Here is a 22324-nt window from a genome sequence, read left to right as displayed (position 1 = left end):
GCAATGATACACACCAGAATATCCGATACTTTAAAATGGAGAGCTTTTAGCTTTCTCTTCTATGTAGATTGTTTGTATAGCTAATTTAAAAAAAATCTTATTGGAGGAGACAGGAACCCCTATTTGACAAACTACTAATATGCTCACCTATCGTATGTAAGTAACACATATTTGTCCTATCATAAAATTAAGTACTATATACACCTCTCCAATGATTATCTTTATAAAGGTAATAGAAACTAAAAGGAAAACTTGGATACACTTGATCCCATTTAAACTACTTGCTACATACAGCATAAAATGACGACCATTGCCTTTTGCACTTTGAGATTGGAGCCATCCATCCTGTCAAGGCAAGGGGTTCATTTTGATGGTCTGCCTAGGAGGTTACTGAAACCAGAGGACTTGAAGGGAGGGGGGAAAAGGATTAATTACTTGTAGAATAAACATTGTTCTCTGAGATGTGCTGTCCACATATACATTCTGCTGCAGGTACCAGTGCACACAATGTACTCAAGTCAGAGACTTTTGTCACCAGTACCACTAGGCAGCACATGCGCCTCACTCGCCTTGTGCCACCATCTTCCCCTCTGTTCCTTAACACTGCTGTATGTAATTTCTAAAGTAGCAGGGAAATTGGGAGAGTTGTGGAATGTGTATGTCCACAACACATCTCAAAGAATAATAGATATTCTACAGGTAAGTAACCGTTTTTTCTCCTTCGAGTGACTGTGCATGTATATATTCCACTCCAAGTAACTCATCAGCAGTTCCCTTACAAGCAGAGGGGCTTCAGATAAACTGAATAGAGGCTATAACTCCAGCTTGCAAAAGTCGGCATCATTACAAGAGACTTCAGTAATGGCATAATAAGAGGACAGAGTATATGCAGATGACCATGTTGCTGCCTTACAGACACCAGCTACTGGAACATTGCTCAGAAAGGCTGATGAAGTGCTTGTTCAGATATAACATGGCAGTGGCTTTGTCTGTAAGAATTGCTATCACTTGATTCTTGATGGTGGACAAATATCTCACAGGCTCAAAGAATAGTCTGGAGCACAAACACATTTATGTGAAATGAAATTTCCTGAGATGACTAAAGAGCTTGCCTCTGGAGTTGACCAAACTTTAATAGATGCATCTGTTACCAGAGTCAATCAGTTCCGGGGATAAAAACAGAACTCCTTTGCACACGTTGTGGGGATCCAACTGCCAATCAAGAGACCAAAGCACTTATGCAGCTACACAAATCCGTATGTCTGTCCAGAAGGTGCCTGGGAGGACAATATACCTATTGGAGCCAGACCTGCAGAGAGCAAAGGTGAAGTCTGGCATGCAGAGCTCCACATGTGCATTAGGCCATATGGCCCAGAAGGTGAAGCAGGCCCACACTGATGATGTGGGGGTGGACTTGAGGCTTAAGAGTAAGGTTACAGACTGAAACCATCCCTGGGAGGCAAGCCTGGTTATATGCTGCCACAGTCTGCTCCTATATAGATTAAAGTCCTTTACCATCAGAAATCTTCTCACCATTTAGGTACTTATGGACTGTGATCAAGTCACCTCTGAACCTAATAAGATAAACAGATTGAGCCACTGCAAGCAAGTTTTCCAGACCTCACATTATCATCCTTGTAAAGCTCTTTTCTGACCCTTTTCAATTTTTCAGCATCCTTTCAGAAGTGAGAGACCAGACCTAGATACATTATTCTAGTAATTGTCTCACCTATGCTGCCTCACTATTTCTACTGGATAGTTTCTTGATTATATAGCCAAAAATCATATTAGCCCTCTTAATCACAGCATTGCATTGGGCGGTCACATTCAGTTGATTAACCATCATGACTCCAAGCCTTTTGCAGAGTCACCAACTTTCCAGGATACAGTCCCCCATCCTGTAAGTGACCTAAATGTCTTGTTTCTAGGTGTATGACCTTATATTTGGCTGTATTAAAAACACATATTTAAACACAAATCACTTAGATACATACTGATCTGGTAAAATTAACCTGTCGTCATTTGTCACTCCAGCAATTTGATCATCATCTAAACTTTACTAGCAATGATTTTATGTTTTCTTCCAGATTAGACAAAAATACTGAATTACATTGGGCCAAGAATAGATTCCTTGGGACCTCACTAACACCACACCATTTGGCTGATGATTCCCCATCTACCATTACTTTTGACTTACAGAGATCTGTCTGTTAACCGGTTTTTAATCTATTTAATATGTGCTACACTGAATTTATATACTACCAATTCTTAAAATCAGGCCTGGACAAGGAATTTGTTCTTCTTTAAGCAGGTACCCAGCAGTGCAATTCAGTCACTGACCAATTTGACTTCTGCAACTGGAAGTTCATTCCCTGAAGTTCATTCACATTATGTCTCAAGATAATACAGTGTATTCTGATTGCAAATCATGACATACATTTGTGTTTTCCCAATTTTTATTTTTATTTTTTGACAGTGATGCAAGTCTCCTTATCCCTCAAATAGTATCTGGGTATAGTATGCTACTACAGGGTTTGCTGTACTACTTCAATGTATTGCTGAATACTTTGAATTTGGCCACTGAAAGACCAATACAATTATAATTAAAAATAAAGAATACACAGGACTTTTCTGTTATTTTGTGGTTGTCAACATTTTTACAAGTAATTAAAGCGATAGAAAGGATTTACAGATTTGCTATGTCATCAACAAGATCTGCATTAACATTTCTAACTAGCTGAACCAGTTCACACCATTTTCCAGATGGCTATTTATACACTTTAAACTGCTGCTGAATTTCTGGCACTGTTTCTTTTTATAAGACAATTAATTCCCTTGATTACAGATTGAGCGTTTCAGCCAAATTCACTCAAATAATGCTTTTTTAAAATATGTACATAATCAATAGAAAAGCTACTTAATCCTTGTGACATAAGTTTTGTTCTAAAATTCTCCACATCCCATCATAAATTAGAATATGATGTAATGAAATGGATTTTCATACTCTTGGTAGTAAAATGTCGGCATATTAGTCACTGAATCAATTCTATGTCAACACAAAATCTGCCAGTGTGGGCTGCTTTGTGTGAAATCTACTACATCTCAGCTAGCAGCAAGGCTGACACCAGCCTCCACAGACATTGACATAAAATGTTTGAACAGCTGCTCCTTTTATTGAAATGGAGATTTAATGTGTGTGGTCAATGGTGGCTCTTAAGTCTCTGACAACAGCATGACAGAATTTACGGCAACAAGCCACAAAAGCATAATGCATTGCGATGAAAAAAGGAACGTTTGACCTGTTCAAGGCCAATGGGCTAAGAATGCTACTGAAATGTAGTTGCTTTTTCAATTTATGGTATCCAAGATGGAACATATGTTCAAAAGCCATTGTCATTAAACTTCACCAAAACATTTTTTGTTGGATCATATGTGGCAATTATAATATTTGCCCGAGAACAAATAAAGCCCCAGACTTGTAACTGGATTTACACAGGCTGACCCCTGCACCTATGTGGCGAAGCACTGCAGTCAATGGGGCTCTGCTCATGTGTTTCTGAGTGCAGGATCAGGATTCCAACATACAAATTTCCTTTGCAAAGCAAATGCCGATGACTGCCTTTCCATATGTGCAAAGTGATTGCAGTACATGATTCTAGATACCATGCAAGTGGATCAGTTCCACGGGATACAGAGATAATACACATAAGTGACATTTTTCAGTAAAACAACCAGGTTGTTTTAATTTAATTTTTTCCTAATCAAGCACAGAAACAATTTTAAACTGTGGACTCAAGTCTCCAAAATATCAATATATAATGATTTTACTAAATAAGAACAAAAAAAAACATTTTTAACAATACCCTCTTGATATGCAGGAGAACAAAAAATGTTGTGAAGTTCCCACTGCCAAAATGGACCAGTTGTGAGAATACAGGAGTAGTTAGCAAACTAATGAATACAGTATACTACTTACTAGGTCATTCATATTGGTCTGGCTGGCTGGGTGAATTTCTTCCAAGAACTCCAAGACATAAAATGTGTATCTATCCATAAGGTGAACTCCAATCCCAAGATCAGGCTGATGCTTAAAAACAAAATATACATATTTAGAGTGTTCCATAACAAAAACCTGATGGGAACAGAGCAAAACAGGACCATGCAAGTGTCAAACCTATGAATTATTTTTACTATTAGTCAAATTATCAGAAGTATGCAAAAAAAGATTACTAACCATCAAAAACACCAATAGACTTTGTAAATGAATCTGTATATTGCATGTTATCATCTTCACCTTTTTAGACTAATTTCTGACTAGCCCTGACTTTGCCTGGTTGCAGGGAGCCTCTTTCTCCATTCTGCACCTGTGCAGAACTCCGGTAGGATCCTCCCACTATGGCCTCTTGAGCACGAGAAGAAGTGTGGGGGGGAGATAGTCCTGTGTGGCTCCAGGAGGTCATGACCAGTTTCAGTAAGCACATGAGTAGAGCCTGATTTTCAGAGATGTTGAACACCTACTGGGGCTATGGTGCTCACTACCTTTAAAAATCAAACAACTACAGAATAGGATGGTTTCACAAACCATGGCTGTCATATGAGGCCATAGCCTAAAGTCAGAAAGATGAAGCTTAAGCCACTTGCAGGCATAGGGAGAAGATGACTAATGTCCCTCTCTTCAAGTGTGCTACCCACTGTACTATAAATCACATTTTCTATTTCTATTGTTACATTGCAGAAAAAAGGTATTTATCATTACATTTTTTTAATTCATTATTTTATGTCTGAATTGTAAGACTTACTGAAAATCAAATTAGGGGTGTACATTAGCCTAGTGGGCAATTGACATCCCCACACTTTCGGACAGCACGACAGAACAATGTGAAAAGTACATCAAACATTATACGAGTGATGCTTTAGAGCAGAGGTGGACAAACTACGGCTCACAGGCCACATCTGGTCCGCAGGACCCTCCTGCCCGGCCCCTGAGCTCCTGGCCCGGGGGGCTAGCCCCCAAGTCCCTCCCCTGCAGTTCCCCCTCCCCCACGGCCTCAGCTCACTGCACCGCCGGTGCAATGCTCTGGGCGGCAAGGCTGCAGAGCCACAGCCTGACCCGGTGCTCTGCGCTGTGCGGTGGCATGGCTGGCTCCAGCCGGGCGGCTAGGCTGCCTATCCTGGTGCTCTGAGCGGTGCGGCTGTAGCGCCGCCAGCCACCAGTGCTCCAGGCAGTACGGTAAGGGGGCAGGGAACAGGGGAGGTTGGATAGAGGGCAGGGGAGTTGAGGATGGTGGTCAGGGGGTGGGGGCAGTCAGAGGGCGGGAACAGGGTGGTTGAATGGGAGCAGGGGTCCCGGAGGGGCAGTCAGGAATGAGAGGAGGGGTTGGATAGGGTGGCGGGGGGCAGTCAGGGGTGGGAGGTCTGGGGGCGGGGTGCGGGGGTGGTGGATGGGGCAGGAGTCCCAGGGGAGGGGCCGCCAGGGGATGAGAAGTGGGGGTGGTCGGATAGGAGGCGGGGGCCGAGCCACGCCTGGCTGCTTGGGGAGGCACAGCCTCCCCTAACCGACCCGCCATACAATTTTGGAAACCCGATGTGACCCTCAGGCCAAAAAGTTTGCCCGCCCTGCTTTAGAGGCTAAACACCCTTTATGTTGTTAAGCAGTTAAGGGGGAGATTTTCAGAAGTACCAAAAAAATGTAGCAGCACAAGTGCCACTGAAAGTTAATGGGACTTGTGATCCAAATCCTTTGGGCACTTTTGAAAATACCCCCTTTGCCCTACCTCCAACTACCCTACCCATAGGAACCCTAAGCCTATGGTGGGGAGCTGTACCTATAGAAACCCTAACCCTTAGGGCAGGGAGCCCTACCCATAGGAATCCTATTCCTAGCTCCAAGTACCCTACCCATAGAAACCCTGACTCAAAGGCGGAGAGCTCTATCCATAGGAATCCTAACCCTACCTCCAAATACCCTCCCCATAGGAAACCTAACCTTAACTCTAAGTACCCAACCAAACTCATACTTACTGAAAGAGAATCTTCTCCTACTTGGCTACTAGCCAAGGCCATTATATTTGGAGAATAAAATCGTTCATACATGGATGCTCCTTGACAGGTATCAATAATAAACAGCAATTCATTGTATCTGAAAAAAATAAAACAACTTTCACATTCTGTAGACTATGTCTTCATTCATTCATTCCACTGCATAGTTACCAAGATATTTAATAGAGCTCCAACTGGCTGAATATTTCAGACACCTTGTAATTAATAAGAAGCACATACAGCTGTAGAGCCAAGGTAACTCATTTGAATGGCTGAAGGTTATAATAGATTTCCTTCTCCTCTGGAAAGGAGAGCTTCACGCAACCTCAAGGACAACAGCTATTTAATATCACTGCTGCGGTAACGGTAATTTTTTCCATTTTTAAATCACATTCCGAATAAAAATAATTAATTTTGCCACCCTTCACTAGAAGAGTGTGCTGTTTTGACAAGAATTAAATGGAAGAATGAAAGGCTACAATCCAAGTTTTACATCTGTGGGTGACATACTGTATTTAATAGCTAAGTAATAATTTTTTACCTTCTTTTCTGCCACATTTGTTCAAAGGCATCAGCAAGTTCTACATTAGTGATTTCTTCAGAATCCTGAAACTTCAAGAAACCATTTCCACCATGACCTTGTAGAAAAATTCACAAGATAAATAAGCATGTATGTTAAAGATAGAAGTACAATATATACAAAATATGGTTGCCAAAAAGCCAACAGAAACAGCTTAAATGCAATCTCTCCCCCTCTTTGGTGTGGGACGACAAGACACAATACCAGGGTAATGAGGACTGTACAGACGCTCCCTAACTTACGCAAGCGTTCCGGAATGCCTTGCGTAAGTGTATACATGTATGGTTTAACCTGGAATACATCTATTCATTCATAAATTAATAGACACTGCTTTAAAGATGCTTCTTTGATTAATATTTATGCAAAACCCCTTCACATAATAATGATTTTTATAACTTCCAGAGTCATTACAAATTAGGCTCTCTAGACCATATGCCCAGGGTTGTGGAATACAAGTGTGAGACCCAGATTTTTAAGTGGTGTAGCAATCTTAGTTATCAGAATTTTTTGCATGGATTGTTTTTAATGCTAATAATAATGGATGTTTTGCTCAAACTAAAGTGAATCCATGATTACTGTGTATTTGTTTTACTAATTTTTAGTGTTATTTGGCATCCTCATGAGATTTCACTCTGCTACTGTGCAACAAAACCAATAAATTCCTGTAATTACCTGTCATATATATTAGAATATTGCTTCTGTCGTCAGAAAGTAGGCGCTTGGATCGAGGTGTGCTTGGTGGGATTCTTCCTGTTAATACACGCAAGAAATTCTCCACAGTAACCTACAAACATGAAAATGAAGTAATTTCTAACTATCATAAGGGATATCTATTGACCACTACTAGACGGGGTTCCACAAAATAATGACACAAACTATGCACTATATATAAATAGGTCCACCAATAGATGGTATAAATTGCATTACCAGATTTCTTCTATTCAAGGTTTTACTGTGCTACTGCTCACCAATCACAGTTTTTTATCGCCCCATTAAAATCAACCTGTTGCTTTACTATATTTGAAAACTATTTCATCAAACACACGTCTATGACCATTATAGTCTTTTAATACGTCTTCATTGATTTGAACACCTGTCACACTGTAGTGTATATCTTTACTCCGTTAATGCATACTACTTATGCATTCACAAAACGCTGCAACATTAGTATGTGTTACCATGGAAAAATGTTAATAAATACTCTAAGGCTTAAATTCTCTGTGCAACTCAGGCAAGGAAAAGATTCCTGTGGCACAAACATCTAAAAGATCAGATGTAGTCCATCTGGACAGCAACCATAAATGATTTGATTAAACATTAGAACTACTTGTTCTGAATGCAGATTTACAACACTCAAAACTGTTACCAACAAAATTCAGACTCATGACAGCTAGGTTTTTTTTTTTTGTTACTATAATCTTCCAACATGTACTTTATGTCCTCAGGACATTAAAAATCACAGAGCATGACATTTTCTGTATGCTCTAATACAGTACAGGGTTTAATTTGTTCCTGTAAAATATACGTATTTGCTTTATAAATCATTTTACTATGTGGTATTAATTAAAATTCTGTAACTGAAGTCTAATTAAAGTCAGTCCAGTAAAGACTTAGAAAAAGAATTTGCAGCAAGAAGTGTTTTCTGAAAACAAGAAAGTGGTAAAGTGCTGCAGATATTTCCTTTTACTAGCTGTTATAAAGTGGTTAGAAATGGGTTACTTACAGAAAAGACATGATTTATTTGGAAAAAATAAAAACAAATATTTAAGAAAAGATGTTGAACCTGCAATGTGCAAACACACACCTGCTTAACATCAAAGCTTATGAAAGTGTTAGGAGTTTAACCAATCATACAATCTATACTACTTCAACAAAATGGAAATCCCAGTAACATTTTTATATTGTTAATATAGTCGGAGGTCCTCACAATCTCCTAACCACAACTCATAATAACAGCAGCAACAACTGTCATGGGAATGAATGTTTTCTTTACAACAGCCAATAACAATGTATAATAATAAATTCTAATTAGTTAGAAAGACGTATAAAGTTGTAACAAGTTCTGAAATTCAGTAAGAATGTTCTTTTTATTATATATATCAATTAAGAATAAGGGCCTGATCCATAATCCAGTGAAGAGTACGGAAAGGCTACCACTGACTTCAATGGACTTTGGATCAGGCTTTAAAACGACACTACAGAAAAATCTGGTTAGATAAACAAAACATTGTTACCTCATAGCTTCTATAGTCCACTTCCACATCATCTCCGTAAACATTTAACTCCATGTTTTTGTGACTAAACACAGTTGCTGGCTTGGGATTCCTGGGATTACATGCCATATCATCTGCCAGCATCAGGACAATGTGACTGGGAAAAACAAAACAACACAATTTCATATATTCTATTTTAATACAATAAACAAAATGAAAGTTGCAAATAATGGAGCCAACAAACATGACCCATTATGAGAGCCCTGCAAATCTGCAGATATCCGCTTTATATCCGCGGACTATGCTTGCTGATCGCAGATCGGCTGAAGATACAAATTTTGTATCCACACAGGGCTCTACTTATTATTAAAACAAGAGTCTGTAGCATTTAGAAAATTTCCTGGAGTATAAATAAGAGTTACTTTAGTAATACCTTATTTCCCCAGGGAACTGTCACCATCACAACACTACCACATAAAGCTTTTTGTTTGTTACAGTAACGGTATTATTTGTTTAGCACTAACAACATGCTCAACGTTATACAGTACTTCACAAAAATGGATGCCTGCTGCCTCAAAGAGCTTAAAAACTCAAAGTCAAACAAAAGGTGGGTCACACTGGAAAAAAGATGAAGATGGCTCACTGGGGTTTTTTCCATCCCCCATTATAAAGTCTTCGCGCAGGCCTTGAAGAAGTGGGTTTTAAACAGCACTGGTATAAAGAGAGTGTGGGCCTTGCACATGACAGATTTAGTTAAAAATCAGTGCACAAAACAGCAAGTACACAAGGCCTCAACCTCAAGAGCAAGGGAATTCTGAGTTGATGCTGTTATGAACCCATTAGTTCCACCACCTTGTGCAATGTTCTTGAAGACAGCATGATGCTCCATCACAAAGACAGACAAAAATGAATAATTACATACTGTAGCAGGGTGGACACCCGCTCCTGCCCTGAGGGGTTTAAAACAGCCCTGGAGGAGGGCTGTGGGAGGAGAAAAGCTGGGCTGATTGGGGAAACAGCCTCAGCTGTGGCCACGCCCCAAACAGACCCAGCTGGCCCTATAAAGGTCAGGGCAGCCAGGAGTTCAGAGGCTCTCTCTGGTCTGAGAGGGAGCAGGGCCTGGCTGCTTAGCAGAAAGGGTACTAGATGTGAAGCAGGGCTGGGGAAAGCCAGGGGAGCTCCTGGCTGGCAACTCCCCAGGCTGCAAGCCCTGGTTTAAGGCCTAAAAAGGTACTGGATGGTAGAGGAAGGCAGCAGGTCCAAACCCCTCTTGCCAGTGATGAGTGGCATACACTGCAATCTGCCCCAGGGAACAGAGGCTAGTTGGTGACTGGCAGTAGCCTTACACTGAGACAAGGTGGGTATAGGGGGTGGGGGATCCCCGGGGTGGGGAGACCCCAAGACTGGGAGGTGTACTGCCAGGGGGCAGCACCCCAGAAAAATTAAACCAATTTCAAATATACAAGCACATCAAGTTACCATGCACATTTAATGCACTGCGTGTGATTTTAAAATACATGTGAAACACGTACACACACAAAAACAATGTGCCACTACATATTAATGTTAGTGGAATTGCTACCACTGTCATCCGTTAGTATCCATGTTGGCATCTGTGCACTCACTGGGGTAATTTTAGAGTGTTATTTGGGAATTTAATTGGTAAACAGAAAATGTGTCTGACTTAACCAATTAGATTATTGCCATCACAATAACTTTTTCATACTGCAGCCACTAAACTGATTAGAACAGAGGTAGGCAACCTGTGGCACACGAGCTGATTTTCAGTCGCACTCACACTACCTGGGTCCTAGCCACCGGTCCGGGGGGCTCTGCATTTTAATTTAATTTTAAATGAAGCTTTTTAAAAACATTTTAAAAACCTTATTTACTTTACATACAACAATAGTTTAGTTATATATTATACACACAGAAAGATACCTTCTGAAAACGTTAAAAGGTATTACTGGCACGCGAAACCTTAAATTAGAATGAATAAATGAAGACTCGGCACATCACTTCTGAAAGGTTGCCGACCCCTGGATTAGAACAATCATTAGAAACAATCTTTTAGGCAATCTTAGTTTTATTCTGGATGGATCACTTGATGATTATCTGTTCTGTTCATTCCCTCTGGGGCACCTGGCATTGGCCACTGTCAGAAGACAGGATTCTGGGCTAGATGGATCTTTGGTCTGACCCAGTACAGCCGCTCTTATGTTTTGTAACAATTTTCTTTCTACAAATAGGAGTGCTGTGCTACATGTCAAGAAACAGGAGTATCCTAAAGATCCAGGAAGTCAAACAAGATTTTCTTAACATCTTCTATTGTTGGATGACAAATCTGGCTATTTAAACCCCTAGACTGAAATTATTCACAGCTGGGTTGCAGATGGCAATAATCATTTTTTAAAAACCAAGGGAGGATCCTAATAAATTTGATTTTAAGATACAGCATTGCTGTTCGTCACTCTCTATTTCTAAAAATAATTCTTAAAACCCTGCATTTTGAATACAATTTCTGTGGCACCTGCTATAGAACATGGAGTAGGTGACATAAAACAGAGAGGAAGCTCCTAAGTGACAGACTCATTGCAACCAGAGTGAGAACATTGGCCAGGAACTTCCCCGGAGGCAGGGAGGAGAATCAAACACTATTCCAGTAAAAGCTGCAATAGCTGCAGAGGCACAGCATAAAGCTGCTTGGTTCCACTTAGCCCCTTGTTGCCTTTGGGGCTTTTTCATCCCATTTCACTTCAGTTTCTTCCCCTCTATTTCTCAGGGGGGCTTAACAAATCAGTACTCCTTTGCCATGTTATATGTATTACAGTAGTGTCTGGGATCCTCAACCATGGTCTCCATTGTAATAGGCATTGGGCAAACAAGAACTACAGAGAACCTGACCTAGACAGCTGACATTTTAGGTTTATGAGAAGACAACTGGGTGAAACAACAGGAAGGCGAGAGGACAAGGCAACAGTAAAACAAGAATTATTCTCCCATCACAAAGCTTTTGCCAAGTGAGACAATAAAAAGGGAAGAGATCTGCTGCTTTCCACAGACCGGAGTTTTAATGGAGGCTGTGGGTGCAATGACATTGTAGAAAAGCACAATGCAGGATTGCAAATTCACTCACAGTCTGTACCAATAATAATGTCTGAAATTCACTTAGGGCCTCAGATATTCCACAAGGAGAACACACATCCGCACTCCTACACAAAATGAAGTATGGAATTCTCTGAATATTATTTGAAACTAAAAAAAGGAATAATTTTTTTAAACTAAACAGTCCACTGGTCTGTTGCAGCCTGAAGGGAAAACAGAAACCTACATTAAAAAACAAACAAAAAAATTAAACAAGCGAAGTAAGGAACACAAGGAGAGAGAAATCCATGCCTCCAAGGTCAGTTCAGTCAGCAGCTTAAACACCCCTCAGCACTCACTCAAAAAGGAGAATACCTTATCCACCATTCTGTTGGGAACCAAATATATAAACATTGCAAGCTTAGAGCACTGACTCCAAGCGGGGCCGGCTCTAGCGTTTTTGCGGCCCCAAGCAGAAAAAAAAACCTGCTATCTCAAGCGGCGGCAGCTCTACCGCCGCTTCATTCTACGGCGGCAATTCAGCAGTAGGTCCTTCGCTCTGAGAGGAAGTGACAGCCCCGCCGCCGAACGTGCTGCCCCCCTCTTCATTGGCCGCCCCAGGCACCTGCTTGCTAGGCTGGTGCCTGGAGCCAGTCCTGACTCAAGTGTCAGAACACTGTCAGGTTCTATGCAGCACTTAAACTGAAACAGGCACAGGTGAGACTGAATACCAGACATGCACATGGCAAGAAGTTAAGGGCATCTAGACAGCTCTATCCAGCATCAGACATACTCAAACAGACAGCCTGTATAAAAAAGTTTCTCAAACAGTCAGGCTGTGGGCAGTCACACACCTGGGATTCTTTCTTCCTTTCCCAACAGTGACTAAGCATGTTGGCTTCCTCTGATATACTGAAAATACTTGTTCACTCAAGCCAGGTTAGCTCTTGTCTATGACTACACTAAGAGCACTTTACCAGTATAGGAATACGAGTGTACTATACACCAGTGTGTTCCTAGTGTTGACTCAGCTATATCAATGCAGTTAAAATCTCCAGGGAGCAAAACAAGCTATGCTTTTAAAAATGCTGAGCTCTGTTGGTCTAGCTGCAGCTATGCTAGAGTCTTCTGATGTTACAGCTATGTTGATTAAGGATCAGACCTCTTCACACCCCTGACGTCAGCTGTGCTGGCAGATGTCTGTAGTGTAGTCTTGACCTTCATCTTGCCAAACAGAAACAGCAAAGCAATTAAGCCCAAGCTCCCTTGCCACAGTTTTGACAAGCAGAAACTTATTTTCCTTTCAATGAGGTTGTGTGTCTAGTGATCAGTCCTGTACCCACAGAAGTCAATGAGTGTTTTGTCACTGACTCAAGTGACAGCAGGATCCTACCCATAAGCTGGGGAAAATTACACATAGTGAATAGGCAGGGCATGAAAGATTGAGTCCTGGAAATAGTGCATAAAGAGCATGGATTTACCCCTAACTTACACACCAACCCATACTGTGCACGGTCACGCAGGGGCAGGACAGAGCTTGAGCAGACTTCTTATTAGGGACACTTGAGGCAAATGACAACATATCAGCACTCGAGCAAGGTCCCAGTTCAATAGCACCTTCTTCCCAACACCACAAATAAAACTCCAAACTTAGGCTGTCTCTTTACTGACACAAAGCTGTTTTTAAAGTGAGATTACTAACACGCAATAGTTATATCACTGTAAAATCCTAAGCAAAGACAAGACACAAGCCATTTTTACCATGAGGTTGCCAGGCAAGCTCCGCGCTATACCCCACCACCTCAAACCCCCCCACTCCTCCCCCCGTGAAAATAAATTAAGTTGTTACAGCAGGACAGCTAATGCCTGTCATTTCTAACACAATTTTTTTTTTGTCAGTGCCCTGATTCTACCACATCCAGCACAGTTATTACATGCATGTTATTTTATCCAGATTGTGTAGTTTAATAAGATAGGGTCAAATCTGGAGCTACAGCACCTTACACCAGTTGGGGATCTGGTCCTCACTGTCCTTTGGGAACAAAAGTTCTGGTAGGAGCCAATATAAAATAAGAGCTTTTTAAAACAAAACAATCTAAGACCCTTGCATGTAAATCCAATCAAAACAGGAAAGACTGCTTTGCTCAATCTTTCAATGCTCCCTATCTACCTCAAAGAAGTGTGTATTGTCAAGTCCCCAATAGATCTCATCAATGCTGTGGGCCTTGGTTAATTTGAGTTTATTAACACAAACACACTTTGGACAGAAGACAATGCAAATAAAAACATAACACAATTTTTCAACAGAGAGAGCTGCTATTTGGAAAGTCGAGTGAAAAAAGAATGCTCACAAATGAAAGATTAAGCTTTCAGCATTTTAACAGTAGCCCACAGATCACAGAGTAATCAGCAGGTTAAAATTCAAAACAAAAACAAGGCCGAAAAGCATGAGAAGGCATTATTGAATACCCACTGAAGACATCCCTCCACACCTCACACATTAGCAATTCCCGTGATACCCTGGGCTGAGCTCTTAGAGAACACTACAGTTGTCAGCGTTATAAAGGGAATATAGATCTCAGCATTATAGTCTCACCATGGTATTACTTTAATGAGATAGGGAGATATTAACTTAATATGATATTGGCTTTTTCATGATGAAACAACTGCTTTTTTTCAGCATCTGCCCTGGTAAAGATCCTCCTAGTTTTTTCATTCTGACATAACATAAAAATGAGACTGGAATTGCCAAAGGAGTTAGGTACCTAGTTCCTACTGACATCCAACAGTATTTGGGCACCTCACTCTTAGGATGGGTCTGCACAGTTTTTGTACAAAGGTAACTATTTACCAAAACAGTTATACCAGTACAAGCTTGGTGTGGATGCAGTTATACCAGAATAAAGATGCCTTATTATTTATTCCCCTTCCCATACAACACCTTCATACTGATATAATTGCATCCACACCATGCAGTTTGTGCCATTTTTCACTATCCTGGTGTAGTTAAAGCAGCACAATTTGTGCATGCAGAAAAGGCTCCTGGCTCCTTTGAAACTCCCAGTCAAAATGTCTTTTTTTTAATATAGCTTGTGACATGCTGGAGCTTCTTTGTTAGACACCAGTTATTTAGAGGTCCTTATTCTAATTGTGCGCCCTTGATTTAGCTGAAGCACTGTACTCGTACTGTATTTAGTCTTGCTCATTAAATGAAGTGTTCTCTAATCAAAAGGCATATTAAGACATTAGTTATGTTAGACATGAAGTTGCAATACAGTAACAGGTACATGTTCAAGAGTTGCACTATCAATTCTGAATACATTTTACCAATTTTCTCACATTGTGCATTCACCAAACTAATTAGTGGTGCAATTTAGTGATTGGTGAGTGTCACATCATTTCATCTAAATATCCGTTTCTGTTTGGAAGCATCATGGTACATATTTTTTTCATTTTCCTTTCCAATAATATCGTTCCAATTTTCAGTAAATTAACGTAATTAAGTCTGTGCTCTCTACCTTTTACTTGCTTATGAAAGGAAGAGACCAGCATTTTAGTCCTGTTTCAGAAGATGAGACTGAACTTTTACTTTAATATCCAAGTTTAAACAATTGTGCTCTTCAAGATTCTCTTACCTATCAGGAATGCCTAGTCTCTTGACGCTTCTGTAAACTGAAAGCGTATTTGCCACATGACGGTAGTTAAACCAGAAGCGAGATGTACACACCTTTAAGAGTTAAAAAGAAATAAATGCATATTAGAAGATGTAAGAAATGCATTCTGAATTAGTATATGCATCAATGGATATTGATTGCTGAGATGCCAAAAAACTTGTCACCCGGCAATCAGTGCATAGCAACTACAAGAAATCAATGCCATAAGTAATACACACCTTCTCTGCAGAGAAAGCTTTTTCATATTTTGAAAATAAATGTTAACTTATTGAGCCATGGAGAAAACTTTCATTTAAAACTGGATAAAGTACTAAAAAAAAAAGTAGGGAATAATCCAGCACTGACAAGTGGATTAGCTAGATTATTTAATGTTTTATCCATTTCAAATTTCTATGATTGACCTGATGCGATAAAGAGTAAGCAAATGAATACAAGGTCCACATGTAGAGAGAAGGGAACTTTTGCTGGGGATGTCTGGTTTTTAGGGAGTCAACTATAATAACATTAGAGTTGGGCCCCACCCATAGAGTTTGACTACAAGCTCTCAAACAATGTAGGAATGTTCAGATTCCAGTATAGGGGCCCATTTCCAACCAATGTGTACGTTTGTTTAAATAGAAGTAAGCAAGTAACTACAAGAAGAGTGTCAGAAATAACTTTCAGAAACTGATTAAGAAGCAATAATTGTATTATACGTTACAGAGCCTTCAAACAGACAATGACTAAATATGAATACTCGAGGCCTAGATACTATGATAGATGGAAAGAATCGTTCAGATGTATGGAGCAATATTAAAACCTGTAAGTGAGCTTACTAAATCAAACATGTTTCCTGCAATCCTCTGTAACAGAGGCATGAGAACTAAAACAAAAATCATAAATCACAGACTTAAAACTTTAAAAAAATAATTTGTCTGAAGATATTTCACTTACCATTTTTACAATTTACACCTAAATTCAACACAACTCAGATTAGAAAAAAAAATCTATGCTTCCTCTGTGCATCACATAGCATTTTCTGTACAGTCACTAGCAGTTTTCCCTTTATAGCCAAGTATCAGAGGGTAGCCATGTTAATCTGTATCCACAAAAACAACAATGAGTCTGGTGGCACCTTAAAGACTAACAGATCTATTTGAGCATAAGCTTTCGTGGGTAAAAACCCACTTCTTCAGATGCATGGAGCCATGCCACCAGACTCCCCATTGCCTTTATAGCCAGGTTTGTTTTGTGTTTTGTTGGCTCTTTTGATCAGGAGAGGAAAGATAAGAAATTTTAAAATAGAAGAAAACAGGACTGTACAGCCACATAGAAGGAGCAGGGACGATCTGGGGGCAGGTATAGTACCTATAATTCATTTTTAAAAGTTGACTAGATGTAGACACCAGTTTAAAAGTTTTACTTTGTATCCTTTTTACTCTGAACCTGGCTCATGAAAAATTAAACAACTTAATTTTCAGTGAGAATCATAAGACCCCTACCTCTTGCCTTCCTCGGAGATTCCGGTCCTGCCTACCTGGTTTTTAAAGCGAGGCTTTTTAAGGGGGCCTAATAGAGTTAGGCAGACAACTTCCCTTGACTGCGAGTTAGGCTCCTAAGTCACTTAAAAGCTTTTAGTGTTATAATAGAGTTACTATTCTGGCTGGGTCTGTGTGCATTACACATCAGACAACAGCCCCAAAAGGGTGTGGCTCCTCCCAGAGGAGAACCTCAGGACATAATACTGAGAGGAAGGGGAAGGGAAGGTGACCTTCCTGCCTGAGGAAAGGCGCAGGGTTTTGGGTGTCAACACCATCACCAGCAGAAGGAGAGCTGCTTCTGTAACCTGTTCCAGTAATAAAACACATGTTCTGTTATCTACCTAGCTCATGCCTGTGTCACTGTTTCAGGACTTTGCCTGCTTGTGCCAACCCACAAGAGGGGACCAGGTCATGCAACATTTTACCAAACGTACTTAAAGTTAAGCACATTTAGCTGCTTTGTTGAAATATGACCCTAGGCCCTTTCTGAACTATGAACTAAGGCTGTAGCTTCTAACCAGGCTCAAGAGTAGCTGCTATTTAGCACAGCAGTAAGTGTCCTTGGAAGGCTGACCAACACAAGAGACATTTGTTAGGTTAAAGCTACTAGAACAGCTCTCAGAAAGCCTTGGCTGGAATGATTTAGTTGGTGTTGGTCCTGCTTTGAGAAGGGGATTAGACTAGATGACCTCCTGAGGTCTCTTCCAACCCAACATTCAAAATATTCTATGATCAGATAGAAAAAACTGCCCAGCCTCAATTGAATAAGATTCTGCAATAAGTACAGATTAACACAATACACTAGGCAGGAGGCAAGATGTTTAGCTTAAAAAAATCTTTAAAAAGAAGTACTTGAGATAGGAGATGATCAATTAAAGGAGCAGCTTTCGAAGAGATGATTTTAAGTTGCTTTTCTACTTAGACAAAATAGAGAGAGCGAGAGCAGACTGTTAAATAGGCTTTTGAATAGCAAGCTCTTGAGTTTTGTTTATATAGCTATCAGTGACAAGCACAGTACAAAGACTTAGATAATAACAAAATAGTAATAATAGTCTTGACTTCTATGACATTTTTCTTTTGTGAACCTCCAAGTACTTTAATTCATTTATTTTATACCTCACAAGTGGCATTATCACCCCTATTTTATAAATGGAGAAAATGAGGCATAGATGGCATGAGGCCAGAACCTAAATTTCTGGGCAATTTGGGAGAGCAAGGAATACAGTCTGGCCACAAGTAACTTCCTCAGGGTCACACAGGAAATCAGCGGCAAAGACCGGGATAGAAAGCAGGTCTCTTTTTACCTTCAGCACCAAGAACTTTCTACTTCCCTTATTATTACCAGTTTGTATCTGTGTATTGCTCTGACCAAATAAAATTTATTTTAACTCTCTGCTTGCTTTTAACATTGAAATAGAAACAGGTATTTAATGTTAATAATTTTAAATTTGTGCATTAGGGAATAAGAGAATGATTACTCTATTATTTCAATTAATTATCTATTTGTCTTTTCTTTTCATTTTGCTAAATTTTAAAATTTAGAAAAAACACTGTCATGTCTGACTGCTCACATAATATTTTAGAACTGATCATTAGTCATTATGCTCAAAAAGCATGATTAAAAACTGATGGAGTAATACGATCTGAAGTTACCCAGATAAAAAATTAAGACTAGTAGTTCTTATCCTAAGTATTATTTTAGGAGATTAGAATAAAAAAAAGAAGAAGAAAGTTTGTTGTCAGAAGTTAGCAAGTTTCATAACAAACAAAAAAATTAGGAAGATGTTGTACCTTTCTAACCAAGCAAATGTTTAAAAAACAACAACAACATGACTGTAATAATATACAGCATAATCATTTGTTTTCATTCTAATTGGAACTTTAATTTTATAAATACTTCAAATGTGCATTTATGTTCTGGATGCTTGTAATTAAGTTATGCAGAAGAGATGATGGTAATGTAGTATAGCAAACTGGCAGGGATAACGCAAAGTCATGTTATTTACTTCCAGGTCTTGATCTTGCAACTTGCTGCATATGGGCAGACTGCCATGGCACCAGCATGCAACAACTGCAGGATCACAGTTTTATTTAAGAAGATCGAATAAAAATGCTTACCAAAACTGCCCAGTTATTTGTATGCCCACTTCTAAAAAACTGTTCTGCTTGGTCCTGCAAGAGACAAAAAATATTGGAACACTTGTGTGGAAAAAAAACTACAATACAGCACTTTTTCTTTTTTCTTTTTGGTTGGTTCTACAAAATAGAAAATGTTAATGTCATGTGGAATTAAAACCTTAAACCAGCTAAATAGAAAACATGACTTCTTCTGGTTTATAATACCACTCCTGATGCCTGAGAAAAGGATGCATTCTATATTCTGTTTGGGCTATTCTGTCTTTTCTTTTTAAAAATCAGACAAGTAATCTGGTTCTCTCACAAACTCCGTGTGAAAGCTTGGTATCACATCAGGAAACACTTGGCTGGCAATGAAAACAAAACCAGTGAATTTCAGAGTGGTGGTGGTGATGAAAAGAGCTAGGCAGCAAACTAGGATAGGGAGAAATGGAATGAAAAAGAAACATTGCACTCTGTCTAAGAGGGCAATATCTGGGAAAGATTAAAATCCCAGAACCTTTCCATTTACAAGCCTCTAATCAGGTGTTAAACAATGACTCCACAAATCACCTGAATCCAGGCTAAAAAAAAATATGGAAGGTGGTTTAAGCATTCAAAATCTATCCTGTGCTAAAGTGAATGGAAGAATAGAGTGGTAGCTCTATTAATTTAATTTCTAAAATACCCCCACAAACATATTGTTCTGTTTTAGAACACTCCCTAGGAACAAATGAAATGCTTCCTTAAAGCATTTCAGCCCTCAATCCTTCCTTAAAGTGAAGAGCCTTGGATAAGTTTTTCCTTTCACTGTCCCCACTCCCTTAAAGAATACCAGATAGGAAAATAAAAGACCCCACACATTTAAATCAGTTTTAAAGTAAAGATCAGATTATGTTGGACATTCTAACATAGAAGCACAAGTACAATGATTAATAAACAATGAAAACAGCTTTATGCAGTGTTGTTGTAGCTGTGTTGGTCCCAGAATATTAGAGAGACAAGGTGCGTGAACGAACTTCTGTAGCTGAATGAGACAAACTTTTGAGCTACACAGAGCTCTTCTTTGAAGCTCTGAATGGTAACTTAATTAGGTTCTAAAATTTGTGTATTTAAAATTCTTGATCTTATTTCCATTAACTATTTTGTCACATTTTATTAATCTTGTTAACTGTGCATTATAGAAATCATTTGACAGTGAAGTTTTCTGCTTTATCAAAATGTTAATATGGGATTCATATTAGACTATAAACATATCTAGATTTACAGTGAGCAATATGTAAAAAGGTATCATTACTGAAACATGAAAAAGGCAAAATTGTAATGATTCCTGATCAAGGGAAAATATTTGATTAACTCCTTCAGTTTATAAAAACATGAAGGTCTGAAAAATTCACATGCAATAAAAACACAAATTGACCATAATATATCTGGACTGATCACAAAAGTGAACAATATTATTCCTGTTTGTTTAATCAAACAAGAACAGTTTACTGGAAACTGAGAACCCCAACGGGCAAATAACTCAAAAGGATAAAAAAAAAATACCACCACTTCCCTATATTATATTCCCTATTCAAAGAGAACTGGTGCATGCGAACAAATCTGAAAATTAATTTTGATGCAGCTGAATTAGTTGTTTATAATTATTACACAGTTTAAACAAGACATGGTGCATATAAGAACAGCCATACTGGGTCATTCCAAAGGTCCATCTAGCCCAGTATCCTTTCTTCAGACAATGGCCAATGCCAGACTGCCCCAGAGGGAATTAGCAGAACAAGTAATCAAGTGATCCACTCCCTCTCACTCATTCCAAGCTTCAGGCAGAGGCCAGGACACCATCCCTGCCCAGTCAGGCTAATAGCCATTGATGGACCTATCTGCCATGAATTTATCTACTTCCTTTCTGAACCCTGTTATAGGGTTTGGCCTTCACCGCATCCTCTGGCAGAGTTCTACAAGCTGACTGTGCAATGTGTGAAGAAATACTTCCTTTTGTTTGTTTTAAACCTGCCTATTAATTTCATTTGGTGCCCCTAGTTCTTTAGAATCAGTTATCATTCCCATCTTGTATAAGCTTAAAGTGTGCATTTACATAAGTCTGTGTATTCATACTGTGAGAGTTGGTCAACCAGGAGGACTTCCAGGCTCAGGTATAGGAGAAGAAAGCAAATACTGAGAAACAGGACAACTAGGGATTATCCTTCAGTGTTTGGGCTCGAAGGGGTTGAGAGCAACTCAAGGTATCTAGAGGTTTAAAAGGAATTTTAGAGCAAGAAATAGGGACTCTCAAATAAATCAGAAGCTCCAGCCTCACGGAAAGCAGGAGGCAGCTCTGCTGGGGCTCGGCAGAACTTTACACACACGGAGGAGAGAAAGGGCTGGGCAGCGTTATGGCCTCTCCCCCAACGCTGCAGTGGGGGCTGCAGGGGCTTATCCCTCCCCAGCACAGCAGCCGCCCCCGTGCGTGGAGTCAAGGCAGGGGCAGGGGCAGGGCCATCGACGCAGCCCAGGGGCCTGGCACTCGAGTCACCCGCAATGGGGCCGGGGGCGGTGCTGGGCAGCCCAACGCGCTCCCCCGAGCTCCCCTACCTGGATCCCATCAGTAGCTGCCGACCCGCAGCACGCCCAGAGCAGGGCGGCTGCTGCCGGGAGCCAGCGGGGAGCAGGCAGGGCAGCGGCCATGGGACCCGGCTTCACAACAGGAAGAGGCGGGGAGGACGCGTACCCAACCCCGCCGTAAAGCAGCTCCGGGCCGCCTGTGCGAGCCTCCCTGCTCCCATCGCCCCGCCTCCCCGCGGCTGCGCTCGCTGCCTCGCCCTGTGGCTGGGCGCGCTGAGGTGCCCGCTGGCGTCCGCTCCTCCCGCCTGCTTGGCCATCTGCATAGGCTCTCCCCCCACCGCGTAGCAATGGCGGGAAAAACTTATCCAGGGTAAATACAGATAATAGCACCGGGGACCCTGTCTCAGATTAGGGCTCCTAGCCACTAGGTAACTAGTTGCTGGGGGAAGAATGAACACTCATTTAGAGAAACAAGAATAGAATGCAACAGAGGGTCCTGTGGTACCTTTAAGACTAACAGAAGTATTGGGAGCA

At 40.3% G+C, this 22324-nt stretch overlaps 1 protein-coding gene across 1 annotated transcript in view; it reads right to left on the bottom strand.

Moving 5' to 3' along the window:
- Positions 1-21948, bottom strand: part of PIGK (phosphatidylinositol glycan anchor biosynthesis class K) — a 115406-nt gene extending 93458 nt beyond the window's left edge. Inside the window, exons 1-8 of the mRNA XM_054038321.1 lie at positions 21821-21948; positions 19229-19282; positions 15552-15643; positions 8854-8989; positions 7292-7403; positions 6581-6677; positions 6022-6139; positions 3977-4087 (exon numbers count right to left, since the gene is read on the bottom strand). Coding sequence (XP_053894296.1) covers positions 3977-4087; positions 6022-6139; positions 6581-6677; positions 7292-7403; positions 8854-8989; positions 15552-15643; positions 19229-19282; positions 21821-21913 — 813 coding nt within the window. The 5' untranslated portion in view covers positions 21914-21948. The remainder of the gene's footprint in view (positions 1-3976; positions 4088-6021; positions 6140-6580; positions 6678-7291; positions 7404-8853; positions 8990-15551; positions 15644-19228; positions 19283-21820) is intronic.
- Between the last annotated feature and the right edge of the window lie 376 nt (positions 21949-22324).

This window comes from Malaclemys terrapin, chromosome 8, assembly GCF_027887155.1.
Source record: "Malaclemys terrapin pileata isolate rMalTer1 chromosome 8, rMalTer1.hap1, whole genome shotgun sequence".
Lineage (NCBI taxonomy): Eukaryota > Metazoa > Chordata > Testudines > Emydidae > Malaclemys > Malaclemys terrapin.
The sequence above is the reverse complement of the archived record's forward strand: the minus strand, read 5'-3'. Positions and strand labels throughout refer to the sequence as shown.